General features: G+C 53.9%; 2 protein-coding genes across 6 annotated transcripts; both read right to left on the bottom strand.

Annotated features, from left to right (window-relative positions):
- Positions 1-588: 588 nt before the first annotated feature.
- On the bottom strand, positions 589-10,549 carry Tspan17 (tetraspanin 17). 4 transcript variants are annotated; one of them, XM_013509648.1, is made up of 11 exons: positions 10,285-10,372; positions 9,098-9,198; positions 7,716-7,766; positions 7,480-7,626; positions 6,215-6,385; positions 4,486-4,548; positions 3,632-3,757; positions 3,251-3,298; positions 2,593-2,709; positions 2,456-2,517; positions 589-1,873 (listed from the first exon to the last, which is right to left on the bottom strand). In XM_013509648.1, exons 4-11 carry the CDS (start codon positions 7,543-7,545, stop codon positions 1,837-1,839), a joined length of 690 nt encoding a protein of 229 aa, XP_013365102.1. In that variant the 5' UTR covers positions 7,546-7,626; positions 7,716-7,766; positions 9,098-9,198; positions 10,285-10,372; the 3' UTR covers positions 589-1,836. The 4 variants fall into 4 exon arrangements, with proteins under 4 accessions (XP_013365102.1, XP_013365099.1, XP_013365103.1 ...); XM_013509645.1 differs by lacking the exon at positions 9,098-9,198 and having other exon boundaries at positions 10,285-10,549; XM_013509649.1 differs by lacking the exons at positions 9,098-9,198; positions 10,285-10,372 and adding an exon at positions 9,988-10,006.
- Positions 10,550-11,248: 699 nt separating this feature from the next.
- Positions 11,249-14,800, bottom strand: Eif4e1b (eukaryotic translation initiation factor 4E family member 1B). 2 transcript variants are annotated; one of them, XM_005376396.2, is made up of 7 exons: positions 14,743-14,800; positions 14,453-14,646; positions 14,029-14,124; positions 13,383-13,446; positions 12,555-12,668; positions 12,290-12,429; positions 11,249-11,976 (listed from the first exon to the last, which is right to left on the bottom strand). In XM_005376396.2, the coding sequence occupies exons 1-7, from the start codon at positions 14,758-14,760 to the stop codon at positions 11,862-11,864; spliced, it is 741 nt and encodes a 246-aa protein (XP_005376453.1). In that variant the 5' UTR covers positions 14,761-14,800; the 3' UTR covers positions 11,249-11,861. The 2 variants fall into 2 exon arrangements, with proteins under 2 accessions (XP_005376453.1, XP_013365096.1); XM_013509642.1 differs by lacking the exon at positions 12,555-12,668.
- Positions 14,801-18,501: the final 3,701 nt, after the last annotated feature.

The raw sequence follows: 18,501 nt of genomic DNA, 5'->3' as shown, positions 1-18,501 counted from the left end.
GCAGTGCACTCTCTCTCCTGCGCTCAGCACCTGAGCAGGTGCTCAGCACACCTGCAGGATGAGTAACACCCTGTGGCCTTTACTGGTTGATACTTCACCTACACGGGTTTTACCCAGAGCTATCAAGGTAGCGTGAATATACGGCAAAACCCTAGCACAGGGGTCAGATCTGGGACCTCCGCCAGCAGTGTATTCTGGGGCACCTCCCTCCCCCCTCTGAACCCTTTTCCTCATCAAGAAAAGAAATTCCACAAGGGTGTTGTAAGGTTTGAGGAAGCCAAAGCATTTGAAAAGCCAAAGCAGGGGCTGCGGATTTAGCTCAGCGGCAAAAGTGCCTGCCTGGCAAGTGCAAGGTCGTGAGTTCGGTTCCCGGTACCGGAGAAAAACTCAAAAAAAAAAAAAAAAAGAAAAGCCAAAGCATTTGAAACTTAGAACTGCAAGAGCTTGGAGTAACAACACCCTCCTGTAATCCCAGCACTCAGGAGGCTGAGGCAGGACTGCTACAATTTCAAAGCCTGCCTGAATGGCAAAGTAAGACCCTGTCTCAAAAAAGAAAGCCCAACCAGCCAAACAGCAAGACACCTGTGCTGCATTTGGAGCCGCATTTATTGTAGCATGTCCAGACCACCCGCCACACAGTGCCCGCCTCACCCCACTGTTCTTGAAGGCCATGATCACTGATGGTACCAACTGCTGTGTCCTGTCCCCATCCACTGCGGCTGTCAAAGGGAAGCGGGCCTCAGCTCTCTAAGGCCAACTTCATTCAGCAAAAACCTGCCAGGCCCTGAGGGAATCTGAGCTGAGACCTCTGAGCTCATCCACTCCCCCCTGTCTCCTGCAGGCCCAGGGAGGTGAGGCAGGGCCACTCCACGCGCCTCTTCAGAGTACAACTGTGAAAGCGCAGAATCGAGAAGCAAACTTCCCAAGCCTGAGCTATTTTGCTCCTTTACAAGTTTTCAAATCCAGCCAACTCTGAAGTGCTAGGAAGAGGGGCAGACTTTATTCTGCTGGGGTGAGGTTGGGAAGGAAAACAGCCAAACCTAGGAAATGCTGTGCTGGTGCGCCCTCTAGTGGCCACAGGAAGCTTTGCCAACTTGATTCCACCCATGCCTAAGAACTAGTGGTGGCGAACCTAGGGCACATGTGCCATAGCTGGATGTTTGTTATCACTGAAAGCTCTAAAAGGTTTTCCATCGCTGCTAAGAACCATCATCCGTGGCCCCAAAACAGGTTCCTTTCGACCCTCTAGGTGCTACACCTTGGGATTCCAGCAACTTCATCTGCACCATCTTCCTGATCCCCACCCACCATTCAGCCACCTTCCTGGGCACTCTGGCACCCACCTCAGTCCCCAGCAGGGCTGGACCCTTCTGCAGCCAGCCCCTCTTCAGGATGAGGTCCAGTCTCCCCATTCTTCATATCCCTGTGCCTCGCTTCAGTCTCTGCCACAGCTGCCTGTGGGATTTGCAGGCGATAATCCAAAGAGGGGGAGGGAGGCCAACTCCCAGCCCATGGAGGTCAGGCGGGGCACTTAGGTGAGAACAGGCCAAACGGGGCCTCAGTGACCATGGAAGCTTATGTCCCGGTGACAATGCCACGGAAGCGCTGGTGTGGCCAGATGGTCATTCTTCAAGAGAAGCAGGGCATCTGGACTTTTATGTGAAATATGCCCATTTTTTAAAGGTTGTCTCAAATGTATAAACTACCCAGGCCAAAGAAGCTTTGCTGGGAGGGTGGGTCTGGGCCAGCAGCCCTTGCTGGAGAGCTCTGTGAGACCGTGCAGCTGACAGAACCTCCAAGGTGGTGGGCATAAGCCAGTGGTTTTCAAAGTTTTGTTTATTTGAGCAGTTTGTAGCCATCATCATGTTTGATCCTGAGAGGCAAGCAAGAGAGAGAAAATTCTTGGACCTATTTCGTCAGAGTCTGGGATACAGGCCAAGGTGGGCTCCTAGGCAAGCTCATGGTCAGAGCTAGTAAAGAGAGCTCTGGAGCTGTGTAAGGCAGTGGCTGGTAACAGCAGGCTGCAAAGCCCACCCAACATAGCCATGCTTGGAGGGGTGTCCAGCATGGGCCAGGAGGACATAGGCAGACCTCTCCACAGCAGCCCCCAACCAGCCTGGCCTGCATCCCTTAGCTGCACACTTCCCAGCCCCCTGGAGAGCTCCCTACCCTGACAGTTGCTGAGGTGGTGACTCCCCTGCGCATGTGTGTGAATACACACTTGTACACACCCCCTCCATGCACACAGGGCTCTAGGACAAGCAGCCTGGGGCTGCCACAGTGGCTTTCCCTGTGGGCGGACAGAATCTCCATGCTCATGAACCCCTTCGGGGCTCAGGTCCGAGCAGGAACCTCCTGGGCCTTGCCCATCACAAGCATAGAAGGAGGGTCCTGGGGGCCCCCACAAGCGGCCTAGGTGCGCCAGGCGTGTGGCCATGGCCCCTGGCAGCCTCACCAGTTGGCCTTCACTGCCTTGATGTCACTCACGAGGTTCTGGGCCAGGCAGATGCCAAAGATCTGTAAGACAGAGGACAGGTGAAGGAGGAGCAACGGGCTCTGGGCAAGGGGAGGGGCGCGGTGGTCATGCAATACCTGAAGCAGGGCGATGCCCACGAAGACCCCGGCCACAATGATTAGGTTGTCCTGCAGCCACTTCTCAAACTGGCCCACGCAGCCTTTGGTGTGGATGAAGCCCTGCTGCTCCAGCTCCTACGGCCACACAGGCACCAGGTTCAGGCTATCTGCCACTGCGGGCCTCATCCCAACCCTGTTCTCCCTTGTGTCCTTCAGCGTGCCGAGTAAGCGCATCCCAGCTCAGGAGCTTGCTCACAAGGCCCGTGCACAGCCGTGTCCTCCTCCCAGGGTCTCAGCATGGACGCCTCCTCCACAGAGAGGCCTGCCCTGACTGCCCATACCCTATCCAGTCACTGTCCACGTTCTCAGCTGCACCTGCCACGGCTGTCAGTATTTATAGCTATGAGCTTACGCTCGCTGCTCCTTTTGAGGGCAGGGCTCCATCTCACTAGCAATGAATTCCAAGGTCTAGGGCGATGTCAGCCTTACAGCAAGTGCTCAAAAGAGGTGGGATGAGCAACCCACCTGGGCCCATGCCTGTGGGTCCCCAGTACCAACCCAACGTCTACAGCACCCACTTCCCACAGAATCCCTGAGGCCTTTCAGTGGAGCCCATACAAGGACCCCCTCCCCTTCCCAGTGTCCCCAACTGCCCCCACCCATCCCTGCCCCTCACCAGTTTGAGCCGCACATCATAGCCACACTGGGTGTTGAGGACATCTTCCTGAAGGGAAACGGGCCAGTTAGTGATGAGGTAAGGGGGCTTCCCACCAGAGCTGCCCCTAGTGCAACACAGGGTACAGGAGGCCTTGGAAGCAGTGCCCATCCCCCAGGGCCCTTCTGTGTCCACCCCACCACAATCAGAGCCAGGCTCTGCTGAGAAGAGAAGCCACTTCACAAATAGGCTGCTACATGCCTGTGGACATGCTGGCTGAAAGGAGCCCCTCACACACAGGCCCCAGGCCCTGCAGAGCTGAGCAGACCATGTGGGGGGTTTTCCTCAGGCAAGGTCTGTACCCTGTCTCACCCTCATCCCTCCTCACCAGGCCCTACTCACCGCAGGGTCCCGGACGCAGCAGGAGAAGGGCACCCCACAGCGCTCCCGGCTGGGGTTCAAGTCAGTGCAGTTGAAGTAGATATTGAGGTTCCAGTCATTGGGCCCACGGGCTCCGCAGCAAGACCACTGGGGGCCAGGGGAGAGCCCCAGGTGAGCAGGCCCGTGGCCGACAGCCAGGCCCACCCAGGGAGGTCACCCCAAGGGGGACAAACCTGGCTGCAAGGACAAAGGGCTAGCTAGGTGGGGACCTAGAGAGAACCAGGCAGGTGGGCAACTCCCCACCCCCAAGCAGATAGGCCAGGCCTCGGCCCAAAGGGATCGGAGTAGACAGCAGCCTAGAGCTACAGGGTAGGGGAGGCGGAAGGAAGTCTCTATCCCCCACCCCGAGAAACCCATGGCAGGCCAGATAGACACCAGCTCAAGGAGGGCGGCTCTCTCAGAACCTCCCAGAGCTGAAGAGAGGCCAAGCTCTGTGAGGACAAAGGCGTCACCGAAGCCCAGGTCTGCACTGGGTCTCCCCACATTTGGCCCAGAGATCGCAAAGACTTTCTTCTGTGCAAGGACAGGAGAGGGACCCTTCCCCCCACACACACACTCCCTTTCTGCCACCCTCACAGCCACCCATCCATTCCGGGTCCCAACTGCCTGCTGCCATTGCCGCTTCCAGGAGCATCCTATGCTCCCTCCCTAGACGGGGCAAGGGCAAGAACCCTGCCTGGAACCAGGAGCCCACACCCTAATGGTGAACCAAGAGCCCAAGCCTCAGCTGAAAGTGGCGCCCTAATGGGGGCCCCACAGACCAAGTCGGGAACAAGGCATAGCCGCATGGCTCTGAGCGCACACCGGCCCCTCACCTGCTCAGCGCCAGCCGGAGAAGCACCGCGCCCTCTTTTCACAGCACTGCTCCTTTCCCTCCGCTGGGAGGCTTCAAAGTCACCACTCAGAGCCCTTCCCTTTCCCACCCTTTCCTTTCCATCCCTGACCACAGTCTGTACTTTCACACACACACACACACACACACACGTCTGCTTTGCTTGTCATCCACTTCTTCCCCGACTGCCATCCCTAAGAGGGTAAGTGCCACCTTTTTTACACTACCAAATCCCCACACTTAGCACAGCGGCTGGCAAGTGGAAGGTCTGTCTCAATTCTGTGCTGAGCCGCAATCCCCTGGCTCCACGTCTGCCTCTGCTGTGCGGCAAGAACTCCTCGAGGCAGGCGCCGGGCCTGGGGCATCTCTGGGCGCCAGGGCTGATGCTTGGTGATGAATGGTGGCCAGGGCCCGTGGCTCTGTCAATACAACTGCCTGTGACTGTGACTGGGGGATCAGGTGTGGTGTGAGTGGGCAAGAACATGCAGGTGGGAGGCATTCGAGGTTTCAAAAACTGTTTTCCGGCTGCTGCTTCTCAGGAGTTAGGTTCACAGAGGGCAGAGCTGCTCCCGGGGTCTCTAACTATGTTCAGAAGCCAAAGACAGAAGGCCATGCACAGCGTCCCGTGTCTATCAGCGAGGGTACAGACTATTGTGGCGTTAAAGAGCACCTTTCTACTGATGCCGGAGCTGTCACGGGCCACACTGCAACACATGACTCTCCTGTGTGTGGTAACACTGGTGTAAATAAACTGTGGCCAGTCATATAAAATATCACACATGCAATTATACTGAGTGCGTTATACCTGATGATGATAATAAGGGAATGCCACTGGCTTATGTACTTACTATGTTATACTTTTACCACTATTTTGAAGTGGATTCTTTCTATTCACTTAAAAACTTCAAGCCAAGTGCAGTGGCACACACCCGCAGTCTCAGCTACCTGCGAGGCTGAGTGGGAGGATGGCTGAAGGCCAGGAGTCTGAGGTTCGGTGATGTAGCAAGGTCCTGTCTCAAAAAACCTGACTATGAAACAGTATGCTGTGTCACAGACAGCAGCGTCACTCATCCTGCAGTCACCAAAGCTCTCGACTTCATCAGGAGGCCGCAGCAAGCGGGTGACCTCAAACCATCTAAGTCTGTGAAAGTGTACGCTGTGTCTGTACGATGACAAAATCAGAACGGGCCCCCGTGCTGAGTGCTGAGTGAGTGACATAAATGAGAGAAGATGGCTGATGGGTATGATACTTAAAATTATCAGATTCAGTTTTGGTAAAAAAATTATCATGCCCTTAAATTCTCAATTAGAATTATAAACAGCCGAAATTCAGTCGCTTTACTTAAAATCTGATGGGTATAATAAAATACTGCATTGGGGATAATGACAGAGAGCACCCCCTCTAGTAAAGGGGTGACCGCAAAGTAGCTCTAGCCAATACTTTGGGCCCAGGGCTTAGTAGAGGGGGGAACCTATATTTTTACATCAAAAATAATGTAATCTCCACCTAAGTGTGTCATAAGCCCTGGCCTGGGAGCTGTTAGTTAGGAGCCTCTGTCCTACTCCCCAAGCCTGTGACCCTACAAGGCTGGCGCACGAGGACCCAGGAGCTCCCTGGACAGGGGCACGGCCGTCTCTCTTCCCTGGAGCCCACTGGCGGGGTGAAGCGTGGTGCTGGTACCCGGGGAATCTGCTCCCTCTCAGGTACTCACATATTCCTGAGCAAAGTCAATGAGGTTCTGGAGGTCGATGTCATCCCGGTAGGCCTTGACGTTGTTGTTGATGAAGAGGTTGAGCTGGTCTCGAATCCAGTCCTTAAAGACGAAGGCCAGGATCCCTGTCGCCAACTCCAGGAAGAAGATGAGGCCAAGGAACACAGAGAACTGTATTGGGGCACAAAGATCACGAGGGCTGGAGATGCAGCCTCTGAGGCACTGCAGAGAAGAGCTCCACCCTATCTCCAGCAAGACCCAAGGGAGGCCAGAGTCCCCCGTTCCCATCCTCTTTGATTGGAGTCCTGTTTCCTTTTCTTGTACACCCATGCTGCTAGGGATTGAACCCAATGCTCTACATAAAGGAGGCAGGTGTTCTACCACTGGGATACACCCCCAGCCCTTATAGTACTGTTGTATGAGGGTAAAAGGCAGCACTGTTCCAACCTAGCCTTTTCTCTGTCTGGTAACCATATCTGCTTTTTTCAAAAACCACCCTTCATGCATCTTTCAATTCTAGTCAGAAAGGAGCAAACTACACCTCTCTATTCCTAGATACAGGACAGGGAGTGTGCCACCAGCCCACCAATCAGAGCACTACTTCCTCCCAACACACAGGGATTGGTCTAGAGACAGCCAATCACAGCAAAGAAGATGCAATTAAAGCACTCTGGGAGAAAGGTTGGGAGAAAAGTGCCTCAGCCTCCAGCTCCAGTTCCTAGGAGGGCAGGATGAAACCTATGGCCTGTTTCTGAGCATCCTTCTCTCAGCAGGAAAGGGAGACCATCCAGGGGGAGTAGGGCCGAAAGAACAAGAGAGAGCTGGCCAAGGGACACTGTGGTGCTCCCTGGATCAAAACACACCATGGCCAGCACAACCATAGGGTTTTTTCTACATGAGCTAACAAGTATCTTTTTATGATTAGGCCACTGGATTTTGGTCACTTAAAACAGAAAAGACCTGAATAGATGAAAATAACATGAATCTAGCTGGGTATGGTGGCGCATGCCTGTAATCCTAGCACTTGGGAGGCTGAGGCAGGAGGATCGTTGTGAGTTCGAGGCCAGCCTGGGCTACAAAGTGAGCTCAAGGCCAGCCTGAACTGCATAGGGAAACCCTGTCTCAAAAAGACAAAAAACAAACAAACAAAAAAACCATGAATCTAATGATAACAACAGCATAACAATAAAGCTACCCTATTCTAAGCACCAACAACACTATCAGAATTGGGTTGGGGTGGATCTCAGGTTAGGAGGGGCACTTACAAACTTAAGCAGGAAAGTGTTCTCCCGGAGGGCACCAATACAACCAGCAAAGCCCAGCACCGACATGACACCTCCAACCACCACGAACAGCCACACGGGATCGAGGCCTCCCAGATCTGTCAGCGCAGAGATGTTGGAGAGAACGCCCTACACAGGGGAGCAAGAGGCATGTGTGAGGGGCAGACTTTCCCACACCTTGTCCCCCAGGGAGCCCCACACCCCACCCCACTGCCTACCTTCTCACTCCAGGCCCACAGGCCGATGGCTAGGAACAGGCCTCCCAGCACCTGCAAGAACAGCAGCAAATGGCTCAGGGCTGGCTACCAGTGCCAGGACCTTCACTGACGCTCATGCATCCTTCCCTGGAACCCAGGGCTTTCCCCAGAACTCAGGGCCTCCCAGGGCCAAGGGAGAGGGGGAGGGGCACAGGACAAGAACGAGGTCCAGGGTTCTTTCCACCTTCCCAAGGACACATCTCAGTACTTCCTCCCCACAGGGCAGCCTGGAGGACTGAAGCTACCTCTAGCAACTGGATGGACCTCAGGGATCCAGTCCTGGAACTTAAAAGTGGAGCAGGAAATGGCTCAGACACTCCCACCCAAAGCAGTAGCAGCAAACTCTGCTCCCATCCCAGGCCAGTTCTAAAGCTCCATACTCCTAGCTTCCCCCTCCCAGTTCCTAAGCCTTCCTGCCCACAACACTAGCAGCTCACCCTCCTCAACACCTGCTACGTCACAGTACCTTCGTGGGTGTGTGCTGGAGATTGGACTGGACCCAGGGCCTTGTGCAACTGAGCACCAGATCTACTACCTGCATCATCCCCCCAACCTGTACCCCACCTTCTTAACCTTCATCTCTAGAACAGGATTTCATAGCTCCTAGCAGTGACCCCTGGATAACAAAGAATCTCAATGCAGTGCAGTCCTGAAGAGCTCCACCTCACCCTAGAATACATTCAGCTCCGGACCTGAGCAGCCCATGCTTGTCCCCCCTGCACTATCTTCATCTTCCCCACTCTCTTCCTGCCTCATCTCGTTGATGGAAAAAGCGAATGTCAAGGCGACCTACACTCTTAGGCCCGATCCTGAGCAGTTCCCTGGATATCCATTCTCAAGGAAAGAGATTCCACCCAAAAATGAAGAGACGGTCCCTGTCAACTCCACCCCAACCATCCTCTTTCCTGACCCTGGGTTCCACCACAGCTGTGCTCTCTCTGGAAGCATTTTCCTTTCCCTCCCTGATGCTGGGCCTGACAACGTCCATCGCTTCTCCAGCTTTGATACCACTTCATCTGCCCCCAGCCCTCGGACAGGACTAACCAACACTTCCTCCTTCCCTGATCTCTTCATGAATAACTCTACCCTTTCCTCCCCGTGCTCCTCCTCAGTCTCCTTCCCAGAACGTAGCCTTCCCCTACCCCATCTTTGTCGCATCTCCCCACCTGCTAAGTTACAACCCTGGTAGGATTTTCCATCCTACCGTGACACTGCTATCTCCTGAGTCTCCAACACAAAAGCCAGATCAGATCCATCACTCCCACACGAAGCCCTCCCTGTCCCATGCTGCCTTAACAGAGAACACAAGCGCTGGGCCCCCTCACTGCCCTGCCCAGGGTTACCTCTGCTCAATGCTCCACCTACTGCTGTTCAGCTGTCAGCTTGGCTGTGTGACCCTAGGTAAATAACTTAACTTCTCGGTGCCTACTCCTTGTTTCTCCGTCTGTAAAATGTAACGCATGATGAGTTGGTTGTGAGACCACAACTCACTAGAACTCATTTGCTCCAACAACCCTGAGAAGCAAACTTCAGTATCCTCTGCTCTGGGGCTAGAAAGCTGAGGCCCAGAAGGAGGAGGTGACCTGACCAAGGCCGCACAGCTCCACAGCCTACAGCCAGGCCTGACTTCCTCTCCTCGCTAGAGCTCCCTGAACAGGTGCTGAGTACTTCTGAGGCCCAAGGACACCCACACAGGGGCAGGCTCCAGCAGCAAGTGGGTGGAGAACAGTGCCACTGAATCCTGCTGAACACAAGAGAAAAGGCCTGGCATTCTGACCCGAGACTCGGAAGCAGAGACTGCAGAGGCTGCAGCTTTGGAGATGGAATGGGGGAGGGAGAAGGCAAAGATGACTTGGCAGGGCCTGGGGCACACACTGATGCCACCGCGGGAGGGACAGTAGCAGCTCCTTTCTGGGAGCAGGGGCGGTCCCACCCAGCCCCGGCTAGGTCAGCTGTGGAATGCTGCTTCCGTTCCCCGGGGAAGACTCCGGCTTCGCTCCCAGGGGCTGAAGACTCGGCTGCCAACCCTCCCCGCCAGCAAGCCTCCCAGCACCTGCCGGAGGTCGGGGAGGGCCAGACCCACGCAACTTTGCGGGAGCCTGGGGCGAGGCCCCAGACCGAGGTTCCGGGGGGATTAGGAGACAGGGATGAGCCAGACTCTCCTCCCCACCGGCCAAACCAAGGGTGGGGTTTGTACTCCCACAAGGAGGCCCGGCGAGAGGGCGACCAGCACCTAGAGCGGACCAGGGGTCTCGGAGCAAGCACCCTTCCTTTTCCGATCGGCCTCCGGAGTCACAGGCGAGACTACCACCCACTACCGTAGCTGGGCCCCGCCCCCCAGCCATCCGGGCCTCGCGGTAATTCCCTCGGGGTGGGGGCGGTCACCGGACGAGCGCGGGGCTGGAAGGAGTCCGGGATCCGTCTCGGGCCCCAACCTGCAGTGCCGAGAGTGGTCTTCCCTAGCAGAGGACTCAGCCTCCTTCTCCCACCGCCTACCCAGCACAGGGCCCGAAGCAGAGCCTGCGCTCACCCAGAAGACAATGTTGAAGCCAAACAGGAAGTATTTCCCGCAGCAGCCGACCTCGGGTTCTTGGAAGTGTTGGTGCTTGCCAGGCATGGTGAGGAGCCACCCGCCGGCCCGGATACTGGGCCGGGAACAGGGCCCAGCCCCTGCGGGACGTCCTGGGCTGGAGCCGCCCGGGACCTAGCCCGGCGGCTGCGGCTTCATGGCCGCGGCCACACAGTGCGCCCCGCAGAGACCGCCCCCGGCGCCCGGAGCGCGGCCACGCCCCCTCGGAGCCCCGCCTCTGAGCCGGTTCCTCCCGCCGAGGCTCCGCCCCCTTCCAAGGCTCCGCCCTGCAAAAAATCTAGTCCCCTCGGAGCCCCGCTCCCGAGCCGCCCCGCCCCGTCGAGGCTCCGCCCCCAGCACGGCCCAGTCCCCTCGGAGCCCCGCCTCTGAGTCCAGGAGCCTGCAAAAGCGTCGGTCTCCCCGCGTCCTTTCAGACCCACCAGAGTCACCCCCTAAAGGCGCTTGTGGCCGCAGGCTCAGTACCATCGCCCCCAATCCTCTGCCTTGTTGTCCGAGCCCACCCCCGAGAAGCTGTAGCGGCCAGGGTGAGCGGATGGGGATCCGGATTGAGTTAATGCACGTCAGCACGTGTAATTACAATGCCGTCAAATCAGATCACGTTTCACTCACAGAAACTCAACTCTACCGATAACCGGCCCTAACTCAGGCCAAACAACGATGCGGGTCTTGAGTCCACACCTGTTGTTCTCGTCCCTGCAGTCTTGCCGGAGCCAGTCCCCCACCCCTTGGCTACAACCCCGTTGGCATTTGAGGGCTCTGGCCTTTCACTCTTCCCCTACACCCGCTTAGCCCCGGGCTCGGTGCCTGGAGTCTCACGTGAGCCCCTTCGAGACAGGACGGGTAGATCGAAAGTGCTTTAAGTCTTCCCCAAAAAATAATTCCAAGCTTGTTCAAAAGTATTTATTTAGAACAGGTACAGAAAGGGCCTTAAGGTTCATCATCTTCAAGTGAATCCACCTCTAACAAAACCAGGGTGAGGCCTCAGCTATCACCTAGCTCCTGTCCTTGGGGTGGGGCTGATCTACCCACCTCTCCTTCAGTCCAGCCCTGACTCAGGCCAGGCACAGGTACCACTGGCCCCAACCGGCAGTCCTGTCCACAGAAGAGAGGACAAAGGCTGTTCCAGTCTCCGGGTAAGATGAGCAAATCCAAGAGTTTCCTCCACCTGGCCATGGCCCTGTGGCCCCCAGGCAAAGCTAGGAGCTCAGACTGCTGTCTCCACCACCACCCTGCCTCTAGGCCTGGGCCCAACTCACGTTAAGGACTATTCATAGGACGCCAGTCAAAGTGGCAAGTCCCTGTGGTCCAAGCTGTTTAGCAGGCTGACACAGGAGTATCCCTTCAACCCAAACAAACAAAAAGTGTTCATGTGCACTTCAGGACAGGTAAAACCGGGTGATCTGCCCTCCAGTCCTGCCCAGGAGCAGCTGTATAGCCCCACCTTTCCCCAACACCCCACAGTGGTAAGAAGCTCAGGGATGTCTGGCCCCCTCATTAAGAGTGGTGCCGAGGGCCCCTCACACCACAAACTTATTCTTGGCTAAAGAGTTGCTCTTGGTGGCCGTGTCAATGTGAGCCTGGTACCCAATGATGGTCTTCACAGAGAGGCCAAGGTACTCTTTGTATACCCGCCTGGAGGATGGGGCACAGAGGAGAGGAAACACAGTCAGCAGAGGGGCCTGGAGGTAACCCAGGCTCACAGCATTTGCCCACTGAATTGCTACCCTGTTTGCAACCACTCCTGGTGGGTGTGTGTGTGTCCCATACAGAAACCCAAAGTAGGACTCTAATGCAAGCAAAGAGTTGTACTACTAGAAATAGTTCAGCATCTAGATATACAGATGGGTAAGGAAGAAGGGGGAAAGGGAAGGGAGATTCCAGAGGTCTCCTCTGAAGGCCAAACTGCCCCCACCCTCCTCCTCCCTAGAAGGGACCCAGCCCTCACCCAATGTGCATCACGCTGGCCTGGTCCTCTGCCTCCCTGGTCCACACAGCGATCTTGTCCCCCTTGGCACGAATGTTGAGGACAGCTCCACATACCTCCCTGCTGTGTTCCTCGAAGCTCTCCCCAATCAGACACAGCAACTGGACCCAAGCAGAGACTATGAGACTTACAGGGATCACCCTTGCAACCACTGCAACCTGGAGACCTACACCAGGCTCTGCCTCTTCCTCTGGGGACACCCCCCCCCACCAGCTCTGCCACGCACTGTCTCCAGCCACAGACGGTCCAACTCGCTGTGGCGCTGCTGTTTGGCAAGACTGATCAGCCAGCGACCACCTCGCTTATTCCTGCTGTCTTCCCACATGGGCTCGATGCCATCCTGCAAGGCAAGATGACAGATCACCTGCCTCCCTTTGTTCAAAGGGAAATGGGGACCCAGCTCCTCTGCATGTAGCTTTATCTCCATGTCTCTGCCCAGGCCCTAGTAGGCCAGCTTACGTCTTAACACCATCCACTCTGCATAAGCAGATATCACTACCAACCACCAGGGGACCCCCTTCTGAGTGCCCACAGGCCCCTGAGCGTCACTACTGGTCACCTTTTATAGCCTTCTTTTATGTATACCTTTGTCCACTTTAATGGATTAAATTCCTTAAAGAGTTCAAACAGAGATGGCTTTAGGAAGCCTCTAGAGTAGACATTACCAGGGCAAGGGTAGATATCCCAGGCTTGGCTGCTTGGTCCGCAAATCTTTCTGGGCATAAGTAACCGGGGAGAATCTTTAAACACTGATGTCTGACAACATTGATGCCTGTCCCTAATTAAGGCCAGAGACCTGGACTCTTTCCCTGACACCCTTCTCCCACATTTCCTTCTAAGACTTAAGCGTCCTTCAGGTGCAGCTCAGGTCTGATGCATTTTGTCCTATCTGGGCTTCTATACTGCAGCTCCTCCAATCAGAAATCACACCTCTGCCCCGTAAGCTGTCTGTGCTTTCCCACCCACAAATCCTCTGTGAGGGAGGAGGCAACCAAAGCTGTGAACAACCAGGGCCCTGTCCTATAGGGGAGGGGGACATGAGGGCAGAGCTTACCTTGAACAGGGCGTAGTCACAGCCAGGAGAGAGCTTACTAGCTAGCTTGATGTGACTATATATCCTGAAGAGAGAGACCCCCCACCCGACCCCGCCAATGCTGAAAGCCAAGGCTTTTAGGGGCCTGGCCCAACTGGCGTTCACCCCCCATCTCCTCATTAGATCCACTATTTCCCTCGGCTTTTGGGCCTCCCAGCTTTTGCTCATTTGGGTGCAGCTACCCAGAATTGCGTCCCTATTTATCAAACCCTCAGAGTGCACCTTTTCCTTGGAGCATCCCCTGATCCAAGCCCCATGAAGCCTGCACCTGGGGCGGGGGAGCCCTCCCCTGGGGCTTGCACCTCCTCCCTTGATCACCCACAGACACTCTGAGGTAGCCTAGCCATCACTTTTTAGCTAAGGTTCAGAAAGCAGGAACTTGCCTAAGATCACAAAGCCATGGAAGAGCAGCCACAGCCCTCTCCTGCTGCTCCCTCCCTAAGCCCTAGCAAGGCTTCGAGGGGTGGCTGTGCCCCAATCCTGATGGCCCTGGGCAGGAGCCTCCATCATCAACAAATGCAGAAGACCCCAGGGAGGCCCAGCTGTATACCAAGCAATGCCCAGCTGTAAGACTCTGGCTCTGGCACCTCGAGGAGGAGACACTCACGCCCAGAAGTCCTCCACAGTGTCAAACTTGGTGACCAGCTGCAAGTTGTCATGCCAAGCCCGGCTGCGGTCATTCTTGAAGAACCACAGAGCCCACCTGGTAGGGAAGACGAATCAGAGAGCCCCCCATCCCCCACCCCACGTCTGCCCCAGCAGCCCTGGAGCTCAGGGGGAGATCCCCTTCCTTTCAAGTTCAAGCTAAAAGATGAGATTTAGGGCACAGACTCCCCCAAGGTGAGTGAAGTCTACTAGCCTGAAGTGCAGGGGAGAAGTGAGCTGTTAAACCCAGAATCACAAAGGTTAAAGCCAGATTGGCCAAATGGTCTGAGGCTTTTGCTAGGTCTGGCCTTTCACATGCAGCACTGAGGCTAAGAGCAAGGGGTTGTCCAAGACACACAGCCAGAGAGCCCCAAGGCTGGCCTGACCTGTTTTGCAGGGGGTGCAGCTCTAACTTGACCTCCACCGGGCCTTCACTCCTGGCCTTTCCTCTCCAAGACAATGGAGTCCTGGTCGCAGGAGACTTTGGAGACTTCTCTCCTGTGTACCCCCCCATTTCTGCCTTCTCTTGCTCTTTCTCCTCCTCCTTCTTCTCCTGGAGTCCACCCTCTTCTTCAGTCTCCTGACCAAAGAAAATCAAGGCGGGCTGTAAGCTCTGGCCCTCGCTGGACCACCCAGCTGGTCCCTGACCCCAGAAGGGGCTTGAAACTGGACTTACGGGGTAGGAGGTAGCCATGGCAAGCCTCCAGCTCCAAAAGAACACAGCATCTACGGGATCTCCAGCTGCTGGCTTTTAACACACCAGTACCCTGCCCACTTGCCCAGGGCGGGGGAAAGGGGAGGAGCCAGCAGACCAGAAGGGAGGCAGCTCATCAGAATTCTCCATCTGCAAGCATTTACTTAGTGAGCATCTTTTGCATGTAGCTCAGTGCTCTGGACACAGCTGTGACCAGACAGATCCAGCTTCTCACAGTGGGGCCACAGCAATGAAGGTATTTGGGCCCTGCATCCTGCTGAGGGTGGAGACCTCTGAATTTAAGTAGACTGCCCACAGATAGCAGAAGTAGCAGCACTGACACAGTCATGAGGTCATGGGGGCTGCTGGTATTGTTCAGCTACTCGACCTCATCCAAGTGTAGGCCTTTACCTCTGGAAGCTTCTGAGTTTTGTTTTGTTTTTGTTTTGTCAAACTTGGTGACCAGATGCAGGATTTTCATTTTTTATTTTGAAATGAGATCTCACTCAGTTGCACAGACTGGCCTCAAACTTACGTTGCTCCTGCTCTAGCCTTCCAGCCTGGTGCCGGGATTACAGGCATGCACCACCACGCCCAGCTGAGCTTTCTAAAAATATAATTGTTTGCTAACATTCAGCAACAGGAAGATTTTATATAAAAATCCATTCTCTGACTTTTTCTTGGGAATTTGGGAATGGCTGGCAGCACTAGGCCCTCCGCCTCCCAGTTCTACCATCCACCCTGGCTGGAGCTGCCCTGTGGTAGGACTCATTTGGCTCCACACAGCGCTACCTCCCCTCCTGCCCCATCTGAGTGCTCTCCACCCAGGCATTCCTGGCAAGGCACAGTGCCTCAGCCAGAAGGCCTGGGTTCAAGTCTTGCCTTAGCTGAACCTCACTGGGTCTCAGTTTCTCCATCTGTAAAATGAGAATGCTAATGTGCACCTCAGAAGCTTGTTGTATTAATAATGTAAATCACATGCAGTCCACACAAGGTGGAGCTCCTTGCTCAATGGAAGTCAGCTGAGGACTACAGGGTGGGGGAGGGACTAGGAAGGGAAATGGGAGGAATCCTGTCTCTGGACACCCTTTCCTAGCCTTCTGAACAACCCCTTTCATGCAGAGGGTATAGCCTCCTCCAGTTCTCAAACACTTCCTCCCCCCCACCACTTTCAGGGTCCCAGAGCCATGAAAGGACCAATCCCTTCCACTTCCCACACCGTGCGGAGTGCATGACCAGCTGGAGGCTGACAGTCAACATCTGCTCAACCCACATCCTTTATCACACGCTGGCATGTGCCTGGCACAGGCTAGGTGCCGGGATGCTATAAGCAGCAATAAATGAGGGCTGAGTGGAAGCTCAGTGGTAAAACATTTATCTACCATGTGTAAGGCTCTTGGTTTAAATCTCTGATACACACACACACACACACACACACACACACACACACACCCTGCTGCCCCTGTGCTCAGGTCTTCAGGAAGGACCGACATGCCTCAGATGATCTCACAAAGGCCTGAGTCCTCACAAGCACAAACCTCTGAAAGAAAGGAATCTGGGGAGAGAAGGTAACAGTTCCTGACCTGTAATGGGGCATCGGAGTGGCAGTTCTCAAATGGGTAGATCAGAACCTCCTGCAAGGCTTGTTAACTGCAGACTGCTGGCCTCCACCTGCCCCAAGGGTTTCTGATTCCTTGAGTTGGGGGTTGGGCCTGTGAATGTTCATTTCTAGCCAGTTTCCTAGTGATGCTGGTCAGGGACTCCATCTGGAAAACAAGTGGCTCAGAGGCATTCATTCACATGTGTGAGAGGTAACTAAAAGGGTGAGGACAGTACCACACATGAGGCAGAACGAGCATGGGGTACTGAAAGAAGAGAAGAAAGGCCAGTGTGACTCAAGCCCAAAGGGGGAAAAGGGGTGGATAAGTCCTGCCCCTAGGAGCAGTGGAGAGCCACCAAGTGCTTTCAGTGCCTACAGCTGGCCTGGGGAAATAACTTGCACATTCCAGCAAGATCTCAGGCTGGGTATACCTATAGGAACCTATTATAGGGAGTGGCTGAAGCTGGAAATCAGTCACACCTGTGGAGCTGAGACAAAGCCAGCTGGAGAACATGGAGAGCTCCTCCAGCCATGTAAACAAGCTGTTCCAGCTTGCAAACAGGTTGCTAAGCAGAGAGGTTGAAACTGACATCAACCTCCTGAGTGTATAGATAAATGCTCTGCAGTTCTTGGGCAGTTCCTTTCCTCCCATCCAGACAGAGAGCTCCACCTGACTTCAGCTTTTGTCTCTTATCTTTATTTCTTCATCCCCTCACCATTTTTCCCAGGGAACATCAAGAGCCACTCCAGTTTGTGGCAGCCTGTGCCTCAGAGTGAGCAGAGGATGTGGATGAGGAGGCTTATGCAGCTGTCCAGGTGACAGACAGGGTAGCAGAGAAGGTGAAGAGGAGATGGTAGATTTAGGAAGTACTGAAAAGGAAACTCAGTGGTACTTGGTAGGCCCTGGAGAGGTGAGGTGTTCCAGTATCTATTGCTGCATAACAAACACACCAGTACCCTAAACATCAAAACCTAAGACAATGATAATCATCTGTCCTGCTCACACACCTGCAGTTTGGCCCCTACCCAGGAGGGACAGCTCATCTCTGCTCCATTGTGATTGAAGAGAACAAATGTCAATGACCCCCCACACCCCATCTCATTCCCTCATCTGCAGTATGAGGGTAGAAATGCCTATTGGGAAGGATTGTTTTCAGTGGTTAATGGTATGATAGATGGAGGATCTGGAACACAGTAACTGTTCAGTAAATATCACGCATTTCCCTTCCTCTTTCTCTAGTGAATCAAGAAGTGCATACATCATGACCATCTAGGCTTCATTCCAGGGATGCAAGGATGGTTCAACATATGCAAATTGATAAATGTAATATATCACATTAACAGAAGCAAGGAGAAAAATCACGATTATCTCAATAGATGCAGAAAAAGCCTTTGACAAAATCCAACATCCATTCATGATAAAAACCCTGAAGAAAATATGCATAGAAGTACTCTATCTTAATCTGATAAAACCCATTTACAACAAAACTCCTACCAATATAATATTAAACAGGGGAAAAAAGAGTAAATGGGAAAAACTGAAAGCTTTCTCTCTAAAATTGAGGATAAGACAGGGATGCCAAGTATCACCACTCCTGTCCAGTATAGCAGTTGAAATATTAGCCAAAGCAATCCAGCAAGAGAAAGAAATAAAAGGGACACATTTAGGAAAGGAAGAAGTCAAATTATCACTGTTTGCAGATATCATGATCCTTTATATTGAAGACCCCAAAATTCCATCAAGACTCCTAGAAATAATAACCAACTCAGCAATATAGCAGGATATATAATCAACATACAAAAATCAATATTATTTCTCTATACCAATAATGAACCCACTAAGAAAGAAATTAGAAAACAATATCATTCACAATAACATCAAGAAAATTAAACACTCAGGAATTAACCTAACCAAAGATGTGAAAGAATTCTGTTTTTTGTTTTTTTTTTTTCTTTTTTAGACAGGGTCTTGCCATGCAGTTCACGCTGGCCTTGAGCTCACTTTGTAGCCCAGGCTGGTCATGAACTCACAATGATCCTCCCACCTCAGCTTCCTGAGTGCTGGGATTACAGGTGTGTGCCACTATGCCTGGCAAGATGTGAAAGAATTCTATATTGAAATCTACAGTACTCTGTTTTTT

This window comes from Chinchilla lanigera, unplaced genomic scaffold (assembly GCF_000276665.1).
Source record: "Chinchilla lanigera isolate Chin_1 unplaced genomic scaffold, ChiLan1.0 scaffold00007, whole genome shotgun sequence".
Taxonomy (NCBI): Eukaryota; Metazoa; Chordata; class Mammalia; order Rodentia; family Chinchillidae; genus Chinchilla; species Chinchilla lanigera.
The sequence above is the reverse complement of the archived record's forward strand: the minus strand, read 5'-3'. Positions and strand labels throughout refer to the sequence as shown.